This window comes from Rhynchophorus ferrugineus, unplaced genomic scaffold, assembly GCF_030347505.1.
Source record: "Rhynchophorus ferrugineus isolate W39M unplaced genomic scaffold, kcgeb_rfMv2 rfM3, whole genome shotgun sequence".
Taxonomy (NCBI): Eukaryota; Metazoa; Arthropoda; class Insecta; order Coleoptera; family Curculionidae; genus Rhynchophorus; species Rhynchophorus ferrugineus.
In genome coordinates, this window is record NW_027472582.1 from 69,536,836 (window position 1) to 69,551,193 (window position 14,358).

Genomic DNA, 14,358 nt, shown 5'->3' on the forward strand with positions numbered 1-14,358 from the left:
GTAATACAGGAATAAAAAATAGTATTCTGAAGAAACAAACCAAATGGAGGAGCTGTAGGAGCTTGTGTGCCTGTGGATATTATGAAATGTTACAACCAATATTAAAATCTGCTTTTTCAGTCAGTTATATCATCAATCACTCCATATGGCTCCCAAACTTGAACAGTGTTAAAGTTTGACATATGTAAATTGGATGTCTTTCCGAGGTTCTCTCCGAAATGCAACAATTACAGCACAATTAATAATTAATGTCTAACTTAAGTTAGATTTCTTTCAAATGACGTGTGTTTAATTATTTAATTAACAATTCTAACAACAATTCAAACGGATATGAGTATGTATAGATATAATCGATTTAAACTACCAGAAAACACTTAGAATGACTTCATTATTAGATTATAAAAACAGAATCAATCATTATCGTCATATATATTGTATAAGATATAACATAATAATTACACTATTAATTTCTAAGCTGTTTACATTTATCTCAACTCGAATTTCGAACTTTCATATTAAACTTTAAGCAGTTTAACGTAATTGATTCTCGAGACTTTAGTTGCACCAACTCCGACATCGAAATTGTTTTATGCCAAAGTAAAATATTTAATTTTCCAGACAGTTTGCAACAAACCACATAATTAAGTTTACAACGCGCAACGCGATTGTAACTGCAATCTAGTTTTAACAGCAAATATTGATCATAACCATTCCGAGATAACACTGCCGTTGTCGAGGTAACACTTTTAACGCGATATAACTTACAAGAAAAGGGAAATCTCCATTAATTACTTCAGATTTTCGAAACGAAAAATCGCCATCCTCCTATAAAAAATCTAGTCATATTATATTATAAGATATCATCGAAGTTCCATTTTCATAAATCGAATTTGAACCTTTTTCTTGAAAAGTTGGCGGTAGCGATTTTAGAGGAGAACAAAAAGCGGGAGCATAATATACTGATCCCGATCATATTTTAATAGGAATGGAAAAGTTTTAAATTTTATTTTCTGGCAACTAATCGTTTTGTCGAATAGAGATTGGTGTACAATAATATAGATTTACGATTCAGATTAAAGTCAAACTTGCACCCGTTGACTTAATTTTTTTGTGAAGAAATCTCAGGCCCAATATTCATTTACTAATAAAGTGTTAAACCATCATTTGCTTTTAAAACAGGTGCAAATCTTCTCGAAATAATGTTATCCTATTAAGTACCTAAATAGCTTCTAACGGAATGTTGTTGCCTATTCTTATACCAAAAACATCCACTAATTGCTTCAGTTATGTGTTATATTATGTATTCATAGTTCGCCACTGATATAATGTAAGGACCAGCTGAATTCCACGGTATTGCCGCACACACTAACAGTTCAATTGAACAGTACCTGGCCTACCATAGCAAAACACATTTTTTTTTGGCAAAATTCGTTTTCATTCGAAACTAATTTTAGTCGATCACCTCTTTATTCGATAAAAATTTCTTCCCAGCGAGTACTCTTTTGAGATCTGAGAACTGGAAATAGTCGCTGCGGCCAGATTTGGAGAATACGGTGGGCGAGGAAGCAATTCGAAGCCCACTTCACGGATTTTTGGTGAAGTAGCAATTTCTTTTTTTTTTAATGCGGCCGTTTTTCGGCGATTTCGTCCTTCAGACGGTCCAATAACGCTATATAATACTCGGTGTTGATGATGCTTCCTTTTTCAAGGTAGTCAATGAAAATTATTCCATGCGCATCTCAAAATACAGACGCCATAACCTTGCCAGCCGACTTTTGCATTTTCCCACGCTTTGGAGCGGTTTCATCGTGGGCAGTTCACTCGGATGACTGTCGATTGGACTTCGGAGTGAAATGATGGGGCCCTGTTTCATCCATTGTCACATATCGTCCAGAAACTCGGGTTTATTACGCTTTATCATCTTCAAACACTGCTCTGAATCATCAACAAGTCGCTGTTTTTGGTCAAAAGTGAGCTCGCGCGGCACCCACTTTGCACAGAGCTTTCTCACACCCAAATATTCGTGAATGATGTGATGTGCACGTTCAGTTGATATTTTTAGAGTGTCTGCTATTTCATTCAATTTCAATTTACGGTAATTCATAATCATTTTGTGGATTTTTTAATGTTTTCGTCGGTAACAACCTCTTTTGGGCGTCCACTGCATCCACCGTTTCCGGTGGTCACTTCACTACGTCTAAACTTAGCGTAACAATCTTTGATGGTCGATTTTCCTGGGAAGTGTCCGAAAACTTGGCACCAAGCCAAGTTTTTGTTTCAACTGTATTTTTTCCTTTCAAAAAGCAAGATTTTATCAACACGCGAAATTCCTTTTGATCCATTTTTTCACAATAATAAATGTTGCTTCACTCAAAATGCTATAGTTCACAAACTAATGATCCGATAGCTGTCAAATTTATGCACACATCTTTTGAGGGTCAGGGCTAACTATAAAACATATGGATTTAATTCTAGTAGCGCCATATATGTATCAGGCCGGGGACATTTCAATTTAAGTAACGAAACTTCAATCACGTTTGAGCGTAAAAAGCAGTCAGTACGAATCGATATATTTCATTTAGGATGGGGTTCTACCAAACCATACGACAGTCGTTCGTTGAACAATCTATATTGCAGAATGCACTAGTGCAGAAAACGCATTAATGTTTTGGTTATGTGAAATAATTCGTTTCCTTGGTGTAAAATAAGTTCTATATTCTACGAACGAAAGTATTTCTTTATGAAAATTAGTATTCAACTGAATCAGAAAGTCACAATTATTAATAATTAATATTGCTATTATTAATAATTAATGTTGCGCCTATCTGGAGGTTACCCAAAAAATATTACTTTTTTTCACCAAAATAATGGATGCCAAATTAAATGAGCATTAATACTCGCCGATTATGAATCTGACTATGTATTTTTAATTATCTCATATGACTTTCAATGATTACTTACGCAAAATAACATTTAAAAAACATGACTGCAATATATATATATATATATATATATATATATATATATATATATATATATATATATATATATATATATATATATATATATATATATATGTATATATATCAGTTGTAATATTACGATTATTTGAAATTTACAATAAATAAGTATCTTACCTTTAAAAATAATCTGTAGAATGATGACAGACATGATAAATCGTTGATCGCGATTTACAACCATTTTATGCCTAGACATTTTTCTGAAACAAAATAAATTATTAGTTTCATTATAATTAAAATAACAAACTAATCCTAAAATATAATATAGGCACAGCTTGGCATTTATAAATTTTTCTAAGCGTTGCCATTAAAATTTAAAAATTATTAGTATGCCTATTATGAATTATAAAACAAAGATCAGAGAACGGTCTTTATCAGCCATGGTGGTCAAAAATTTAATTATTTTCCATAAATAATAAATAATATATCAAATGTACTACGATCACATCATATTTTTTAACTAATTCGCCTTGTAGCGCAGCATCGGCTCTTTTCAGTACCTCATCAAGGATTCAACTAATATCACTTCGCAATTGCCATATTCTCCTGATTTAGTTATATCGCACAACTGAAAATTTAATAAATCTTTTGAAGTACATGGATTTTCGTTGAATATTAATTGAAGAATATTTAAACACAAGAAAGAAATTTTAAAGATCATTACATCATAATTTCAAAGTCAGCTCTTAGGGAAAGTCTCTCTATGTCTGTTGATGCAGTAGGAATTCGAGCTCTCTTAACCAAGCCCTGTCATTATCAACGATAAACCGCTTTGACCTTGAAATGTGTTAGTGTCCTATTTATTCTTCTTCACTTCCCACAGAACTATGTGAGACATTCACTCACTTTTCATTTGATAGAAATGTTTAACTCTCTCTCTGAGCTAATTCTTCACCTATGCACTAGATGTCGTATCTTAACTCAGTAACCTACCCCAACGTGCCTAAGTATGGGGTATGTATGGGTATTACAAATGGTTATAGATAGATGTCTAGTTTTAAAACAATACGGAAGAATTGATAAAATAGTATAAAATCATGAAATACGAGAAGCCGTTTAAATAATATTTCATCATCAGCTTTCTCTATGTTTTCAATGTTTAAAATTCGTCCATCGTTTGTTGGTTATCATGAAATAAAGCTTCTAGAAAATCAATTATTAATGAAGTTGGTAATCACTGTGGCGAGCCAGGATTGTAGAGTTGTCATTTGTATTCTTACTCATATGATATTGTAATTATCTGGTACAACGCTTTGATACAGCAGCTTCTATATCTTTTTCTAGCTTTGTTGCGGATTCCGATTTGCTATTTTGTTTGCGATCGAAATCTATGGGGTAAAAGTAAAATATTTTGGGGACTTAAAGCAACAATCATTTAAAATAACTACAGATGCAATTTCAAATGCATTACCAAAACTAAACAAAAAGAGACAACATAGGTTGTTGTATTAACAAATAATCTTTTGTTTATTGCTCAAAATAGACTAAAACAAATATTATTTGTAATGAAGAGCTATATTAAACTTTTTGCTATAAAATTCAAACTGAAAACTGAATATTCTAAAATATCGTTAATAAGTTTTCACGCCTATCTACATCCCATTTGGCACCGGCCAGAGATATTGAGCAATTTCCATGTGCTATATATAATCAGATATTTTCATAATAAGGAACAATGGAAACATGATTTTGACAGTAAGTTTAATCTATAACTAGAACAATGCAGTTTCAAGGAAAGCTAATCAATGAGACACGTCACGTTTGCCTAATTTAAACTGAGGAAATTCAGCCTTGTCATTTCAATATCATTAATTACCTACGTAGGTCGAAGTTCTTGAAATCAACCCCGTCAAGTTTTCTACGCGCGCATATTACTAAAATATGAAAAGCAATTACACTGCATTACGTTTCCTCTAGTTTATATTTAATTATTGCAAAGGGAGGGAACGCGAAGGATATTTCTGCATATTAATATGTTAATTAATTAGTCAGGTGATATATTTATTTTGGTTAGTTAACTTTCAACCCTTAAAAGATGGTTTACAATAATTTGTTTCCTTTCTTTGTTTGAAAAATGTAAGCAAGTATATTATTAATAATTTTAAGTATTTTATTAATAAGATTTATAAATATTTCTCCTAAACATCCAATAAGTTTCATATTCTCATAATCAGACAATTATTAATATTTCTTAAAATTATTTTGCGTGGTTGATGTAGCCAGAAAAATTAGCAGCCATAACATATGATGATTTTATAATGATATGATTTTATTTACACATATTTTCTACTAATACAGTACACTATACTCATAATGTAAATAGACTTCATAGGCAACTTATGATATCCACTCTCCGGATGACTGATGATGATTCCATTGCTGTATTTCTTTGATTGTTTATTTGTTTTATGTATAAATATATTCAGTATCATCAAATTATAATAAATACCGATCGTTATAATTCAAAATCGATTGAAAAAATTCAAAAATCTCAAATAATCCGGTTTAAGCATGTATGTATATTACTCGTGTCTTGTACACACACACTTACACCTGTTTTTAACCTAATTACCAATAAATAGACGATGTAAATATTCCTAAGGTAGTACGAAATAAATTTATTTTAGCTTAAGTTCACAAATGAAAATATTGACTTGCTTTGAATTAATATATTGCCTGTCTTTTCAATCAAGATCGTTTGGTGCTATCATAAAACATCGCAAACATCTACATAAAATATAAATCGCTCAATAAGTATGTTAAACAAAAGAATCCATCATTTGCTGAATGAATCTTCAACTGTTGCGATAGTCTCGGCTTTGAATACTGTTGGGGTATAGTCGTAAATATATGATTGTCATTTATGCAAAATGTATGAGGAATGCAAAATCCTATGAGGAAATTGATCCTAATAACGCAAGTAACCAGCCTGGGTAAGAGCGGATATCATCTGGTATGATCTCCTAGTTGGTCACTGGCCAGTAAGCAGTAGGTCCAATCCAAGTAATTATTAGACCATTTTTTATTAGTTGTTTAGATACTATTTAGTTCAAGAAGATGAGATAAATACATCTATAACTTTATAGATGCAAGGCTGTATCTAATAGGCCACTGAGCAATGATTGTTTTATTATTCTTTATTTTATTCCTAAATCTTGCCGCGTCAATAGTACCACAGTAATTTTGACAGATATCTTTTTAAAAATGTAAATTTAAACCTTGTCATTGTACAATACATAACAATTTTCAATATAAAATGTTATAAATAATGATAAGGTGTACTCTATATTTTTAGATTAAATAAGTTTATATATTTTGTAGGAAATAGAATTTTATTAAAGTTTGTTTTCTATAAAAGAAACAAAAAACTGATCCTATTATATCGATGGCATTAAAGAAATGCGAAAGTAAAGTTCTTCTTTTGTATATATCACATATATTTTTATTTTACTACTTTATGTTCATATTTTATAGATATCTATTTACATACAAATTTTATATTTTATTTATTTTATTTACTATGTCATATATTGTTTATATATAAGTTTATATGCTTCTTATATTTTTATTGAAATTTATTTAATAAACATGTTTTAGGAATTCACCAATCAAATGCCACCACAACAAAATATTTTTCACACATGCCTATAATGGAATTTTAAACTAACCAATCGAATTTCTGCGATTGCAATTGCGATTATTATAACATTTATATACTGGAGGCTTTTAAACTTTTCTCCAGAGATCCTTACTAAATTGTCCCTCTATTATTCCATGACTCTATGCTTTTTAGACAGACCTAATTCAATTTCTGGTTATTATGACTGCTACTTCATTATTTTCAAAGTTCTTCGTTTAATGCTTGTTTTGTAAACTATATATCCTAGTATACTTTTGACGAATGTTTAGTCATCATTTTGTAAAAAATAAAACTGCGTCCAATTGGATTGACACCAGAGAAGTCGCTTTTTCTTGAAGTTTGTTGATATAGCCTTCTTTATTCGGTTTTCCATAAATTTTAATGATATAGACGCAGTTAAACTTCAATTTCGTTTCGATAACATTATAACAAATTTTGATCTGTTGTTGATTTGAGAGGCCCAAGTTCTTCTAGTTTTGACTTCGCCCAATCGCTAATTTTCATAAAAAAGTACATTATACATTTTCACATGAAACTCCGACTCTCTGAAATTTTTAACATGAAATACCCTTTTCTTGGCACAATGAACAAATATCACTTCAATGTTTGAGGGAAATATGTTTTCTCTTTGCCACTTTATGCGCTTATAAGCTATTGTAACTATTATTGAAACATCATACAGTATAGTATAGTAACTTACAGGCATATTTAGCAACCACCTGCGATATAAAAATTATTTGAGAAACTGCTATTAGAATATATTAATCTATTTATAGAAATCCCAGATTTCTAGTTTGGATTTAGAAGTCACTAATAGACGATCGACTAAATGCGCAGAGTAACTGCGGCTGTTAAAAAGGCTTTCGAAGCTCTCAAGCTCTCTGGACCGGATGTGGCTTTCGGAATTGATCTTCAAAATGACCCAATTGCTACCGTGAACTATTGTCGATAGCTGGAATCATAATTTTCGGAAAAGAGTCTCACATGAAGGGGCATTCTCAACATTTAACCCTATTTCGATTGAATTCAGAGGGTAGTATATTGGTACCACTCCTATATCAGCTTTATACTACTAATATCGCAACAACAAAAGGAACAGTACTTGGGATATTTGCAGACGGCATAGTTATTATTGCAAAAGACGTATCTCTGTCTGAGATAGTGGAAAAAGTACAAGTAGCGGTCAACACGATCCACAAATGGGCAAGAAACTGAAAAATACAGCTTAATAGCTCCAAATCTATCCATGTTAATTTTGCATTACCACGAATTGACAAAAACCTAATTATATCATTTGATGGATCACCCGATTCCTTAATCAGAATCAGCTAAATACTTACGGAGTATATCTCGATGGTAGGTTAAACTGGAAACATCATGTTAGACAAAAAGCAAAGCAGATTAGACTCAAAACCAAGCAACTGCACTGGTTAGTCGAAAGATGAGAACTTGAATAAAGTCAAAGAGATCAATCATAAAGCCAATTTGAACCTATAGGTTGCACTAAAACATCAAAACAACTAGTAATCCAACACACCCAAAACAAAATTCTATAATTAACTACCAATGCTTATCGCTACGCAACCAAGAGCTGCACGATGAACTCGAAATCAAATGGATGCACGAAGTGCCTTAAAACATAAAATAAGCTCGCGAAATCACAGAAACTTGGAATCAACACTGCTGCTGTACAACACGCAGGAAATCAGAAGATTGAATCCAACCCAACCACACGAACTTGTTTAATCTATAAGTGTATTCTCAACTGGAGCTTGTAAGCTTATCTTAGGTTTGATAGCAGTATTTTTATAGCTTGTAAAAATAGGATATTTCCAAACTTTTGAACGGTAGTGTACATACTATCTTAATATTAAGATCGATAAAACGAGAGAAAAAAAAGCTACAATAATCCCTCAATCTACGTTAGTTAGATCAAAATGACGATTAATAAAATTCCTAAGTCTTCCTAGAGTTAGTTATTTCGCGCTGTAAAAATTGATGGAAATATGCTATATAGAATTATGTCAGGAACAAACATAAATTATTCGAGAGAGCAGCAATTTGTCCCCTCGAGCGCTTTATAACGTCTAATGTTAAGAGCAGGCTTCAGCTTCTGACAATAATTATTGCTCAAACAAAAAATTATAGATCAAATTAATAGCGAACGAAAATAAGCGGCAAATCTTTAGATAGAACAACAACGATGAGTTAATTAAAATAGTCAGATTTGATTTCGATATAAATTTCATTGAGTTAATATTGTCGTATATTCCTTTTCATTCCCAGATTACGAGTACGAGGTGAGTTTGGAAAAGAACAAGATTTCTCCTGTCTCAGAAAGAATTTTATATATTCATTCATATTATTGTTATCCTCATCTAAATAATTACCATTAAATATTAAAAACTGACAGTGGATAAACAAAATTACATCAATACCCATAAATAATAAACATATATATAGATATATATTAATTAATAAGATGTAGAGCCACCATTTGCTTATAAATAAATGCAATTCTCCGCAAAATAGATTCGTAGAGAGCCAGAAAGTTTTCAACGATATGTTGTCTCGTGTTATATCAAAACATTCGCCAATTTATTCAATGATATTTAAGGTAGAAATCAAATGTTGACTATCTTCTGAAACTACCCATAATGGTTGAACTATGTTGAGGTCTGACGAGTCTACTAGGAAAGAAAGATGCTCAAAGATACTCTAATAATGCTCTAACCATGGTTGAATCTGTTTAACTGTGTGTATGGGCACATTATCATTTGGACTATGGCAGTGTTTGACAGCAATAAACTAGTCATAGCAACAACATGAGTAATAACTGACTGAATATAACAATATTGACACCTGTCGGCTGGGTTGGCGCAGTGGTAAAGGCCATAGGACGATCCACCTACTCTTGCGATAGTCGCAGTTTCGAATCCTGCTAGGCATGGTTGTAAATTTATGTTTGTGATTGTCCCAGGTAAAATCCAACAAGGAAAATGATCCCAGTCGCGCCAGTAACTAGGCTAGTTAAGATCGGATGACTTCTTGGATGTCTTCTAAATTTGGTCACTCGCCAGTTGGTAGGCTAACTGCAGAGGATCGTAGTTTATAACTCATACTAAATATTGAGGCCATTCAGACGAATAAAATACACGTATCGCATTATTTACACACAAGCAGCGTTACCATCATGCAAAAAAATACAGTATGTTGAATGGTATTTATATTAAACCGAAGTCCTCTCAATGTTTTAATATTTGTTTTAGTTATTGTTACGTTCGGGAACACATTATCCTCGTGTCCTTTTTAGAATCTACGAAGAAATTGAAGTAAAACAGGGCCATATCTGTCGAATATATAGATAACAGCATGACTACAGCGCTATTTTTAAACAAAAGTTTTCCAACAAGCCAAATAAAAGCTAAAAGCGATTAGATCTTAAAATTCTCTAATCCGTTATTTATACAAAAGTTAGAAATATGCAGACAGAAATAGGAAACAACCCAAATGGCAGCAAATTAATAAATATTTTCTAGGTATGTTTGCCAACCCAATAAAAAAAAATCATACCAATCGAACCAACACATCCCATGTTACTAAAACTATCGTTACTTTTGAGTACATCTAATAAAGTGTTAACTTGTAGAAAGAGGATATTTGCATAATAGTACTGAAGAGTAGGAATCAAAACCATTTCAGCTAAGATCATGAGATCAAACAATGAGAGGTAACGGCCGATATCCTACCAAAATCTTCAAACATAACCTTATATCATAGATCAAAACCTTAAATAAAGTACTATAAAATAAAACTTTAATATCCTTTATTACTATACATTTACTATGCTAATAACATTTTTAGTAAAATCCACATTTATTATCAACATTTTAGTTTCATATTAACTAAGCATACAAATATCCTGTTGAATATGTCGTACGTACTCGTATCTTAAAACAAGTTTAATTATTTGATACTCAATTTCAAATATGCTCTTCAGGATATTATATTTGAAAAAATATCCGCTCCCTGTCCATTACATACCCACGAGTTTTATTACTGAAAAATAGCATATAAATGAATTTAATTTTAAATTAGAGACTCTGATATTTGAAATAAATACAAATATATACTTTTATTTCCTTCTATATTATAATTAGCATAGTAAAAGAATTAGAGAAGATATTTTTAAAATGAAATTTAAAATAGTTTTGTGATTAATTTGTTTGCCTATGCAGCTTAACGTTGAATCATGTCTGATTAAAAATATGAATTGTTACAACTACTATGCTATAATTTTAAAGCATATGCTACAATACAAGGACGCATAAATGCATTTAGTAGGTTATTGCAACTACAGTGTACACTAGCTAAAAAGCATGTAATAAAGGCTGTTTATATATTATTATTTAACAAAAAGTCTGAACTCTGAACTTTTTCTTAGAATTTCGTATATAGAAAATTTTAGATACATTTTTCAGTGAAGCCCAGTAAAGTAAAAAGGATCGAGTTATATTGCTATTAAGTCTTTTTAGGTATTATATAGTTGGTTAAATGCTGATGATGAAACTTTGGAACAAGGGAATAATTATTTGATATAAAATATATAAAATAGCAGTTCAAATAGAATATTTGTTTAGAATATCAGTTATCACGTAATGATATGCAACTACTGAAAAATAAGGGTTAATATTCAACGTTGTAAAAGTAATCAACAGTAGATGGTTAAAGTAAATACAGTGTAATTACAATAAACAAAACAACTGAAACGAATCCTCAAATTTGATCGCCAATTTATTTATGTAACACTTCAAGCATTATAAAGGTATTAAGCAAAATAGTATTAAGTATTGCCTTATTAAGCCTATATCTTAATAAACAATAATTATAACTCGAAGTACTTATAGCAATGCATTATGATAAAACTGTCTAATGTTTCCTAAAGTGAAAGGTCATTATAATTCCAGCGTTTTAGCGCAAATATAAACTCATATTATTTCAAGCATCAATATTTCCTTTTTTCCAAAATAAATTATTGTTATCAGAAATAAAATTTATTCTGGTTAAAGTAAATGCGTAACAACCGCGCCAAGTAGTTTTGCAAAATCATCATAACCATTAAAATACTACTTAATTATCAAAAAAGATTTACTACATGCTGGAAAATATTGGCAGGAATTATTTTGTCCAACCTTCTAAAATAGTGACAAAATATTTCAACAAATATTTTTACAATACATATTTAGCTCTATATTATAAAAGCACGAAATCAGGATTTATTTCTGGAGGCTAATCAAATGGAAGAAAACGATCTATCAATCGCTCAAATTGTAATTTATTACACTTTACTGTAATATTTATTACTGTATGATGAATCCCAAACTGTAACATCCATTATTTTATTTTATTTTATTCGATTATTTAATATTTAAACGTTATTTAATAGCTAATAACTTAAAATTCAAGTATTTATACATCTTATCCAATTAAAAATATTTAAGAAATAATTGACATAAAAATATTAAAACATTTGGAGATTATTTCAATCCACATAAGAGGAGTAACGCGTGTCCAAATATTTCTTCCTTGGATTAGAGCGGTGAAAGATCTGAATCATATATTACGAAAGGGATTTGTCGAATTTGCGATGCAAATGAGATTCTGGCTTTTCACCTAAAATCGTATTTTTTATTAGGTCTGCCGTAGCTTTATACAAAGGAACAGCAATCCTAAAGCCTATCAAGTTATTGATTAAATTTCTGCACTATAACTTTTCTTTCCTTCCCTAGTATGTTAAGGATTCTCTTTTGTTTTAAACGATTATATATAATATTTTTATTAGAGTCAGATATAAAGTAAAATTAGCAGAGAGATGCAATATTAAAATAAAGATTCTGCCCTTAAGTTATTGTTGGTTTGTTGTCTGATTCTATTTCTTATTTTACAAGCTGAACTGGTCTTATATGGTGATGACAAAGGTTCATCTAAACGAGTAGTATCACAAGTGATTGATTTGATTAACTTGTGACTAGTTCTTCGGATACTAGCTATTGTTTTTATATTGTCAAAATAAAACCTGTATATGATGCAGCGGTTTTGATGTTTTAAGCATTGCGCATCTGTAGATTTCTTTTTCGTTTTTATAGACGGAGTTGCGATGTTCTTCTCTTTATACTCATGTGCAACTGTTCGTATATAGTTCACTATCGCTGAAAGTTCACTACTGCTTTTACTGGGCCTCCAACTCGATCTTGGTTCTGTCTGCGATGTCTGTTATGTAAAGTAAGAAAGTTGTTCCTCTTTCCTGTTTTTCTTTGGTATTTGTTTCTTATTTGGAGTATCCGTTTTAAAATAATACATCCTCTAATTTCTATACCCGAACCTTCACTGGATTCCCATTTCAACTATAATTAATTTTAGTTGATCAAATTCTGCTGCAAGATCGGTATCGTCGATATCGTTATTTCACCACTCACTTGAATTTCTGGTTAGATGGATTAAATAGATAATAACTATAGTACTGATGTTATCGTTTATAGAAAAAATTAAAAAGCATCTGTATTTCCCTTTAATAATTTTAAATAAAAGGCAAACCTAAACATAATTTTTTTAAATTTTTTCATATGTAAAGTCATATAAATTTATTTAGTAACCGGTAATCCCGACAGAGAATATAAGGAACCATGCATAAACTTCCCGCTGATGGTAGTTGCATTTTTATGTTTACATCCGCATCCACTGGCTTCCATATTACCTGTCTTAATAACAAGCAGAAGAAGTAACGCGGCCAGGTTCGAAACTTTTATAACCGTATTTCAACGGAGGCCGTCCATGCAGAAAATTAATGGAAACTGAGATAAATTATTAAGGGAATGCAGTTGGGGAGATTTACACGTAGCCTCCCAACGGGTCGCTATGGTTTATACCCTTAACTTATTTAAAGTCCACAATATTTCGTTGCGTTAATTATATTAATAATATAAGATTAATAAGTTGTCTTGTTTGGTATTTACTATAACTAATACTAATAAGTTATTTGTTTTATCGTAACTTGGTATGTGCTGAGATGCAGGAGATAAAACAAGGTCGTAAATTAAATACAATTTATTTTCTCTCTTCCTTGAGTAAACGAATACCCAAAGACGAGTTGTTTAATCACTACATAGTATAAAACAAGGTCGCCTTTTCTGTCCCTATATCCCTATGTGCGCTTAAATCTTTAAAACTACGCAACGGATTTTGATGCGGTTTTTTTCAATAGATAGAGTGATTCAAAAGGAAGGTTTATATGTATAATACATGCATAATATACTAAGGCAACATTGCTAATTTTAGAGGTTTCTAACGTGATGTCGTAAATTAACCTATTTTTTAGGCTTATTTAGCAATTAGCAAAAACGCTGCCTAACCCTACGAGTTAGATCAAATTAATGTACTACAGTATTGTACACCATAAAAAGGTCTACAAAAAAGTCCGCGATGGTATATGTTTATCTTTTAGGGATAACCCACATTAACCATTTTTATTGTTTACTTTTTACGTGAGAAAATGGCTTATTTACGAAGCTATTTTAAGCAATACGGCATTAATCCTTATCGAATTAAGTACCTTAAATACAGTGTGCAATTAATATAGATCAATATGGTTCCTTATAGCATGTAAATTAAACAAATATTTTCCGAGATATTACAAATTTA

The 14,358-nt window shown here is 31.0% G+C and overlaps 1 protein-coding gene across 1 annotated transcript in view; it reads right to left on the bottom strand.

Moving 5' to 3' along the window:
- LOC143193385 (lachesin) overlaps positions 1-14,358 on the bottom strand; it is a 362,619-nt gene that overhangs the window by 268,454 nt on the left and 79,807 nt on the right. Inside the window, exon 2 of the mRNA XM_076399566.1 lies at positions 3,138-3,220. Coding sequence (XP_076255681.1) covers positions 3,138-3,216 — 79 coding nt within the window. The 5' untranslated portion in view covers positions 3,217-3,220. The remainder of the gene's footprint in view (positions 1-3,137; positions 3,221-14,358) is intronic.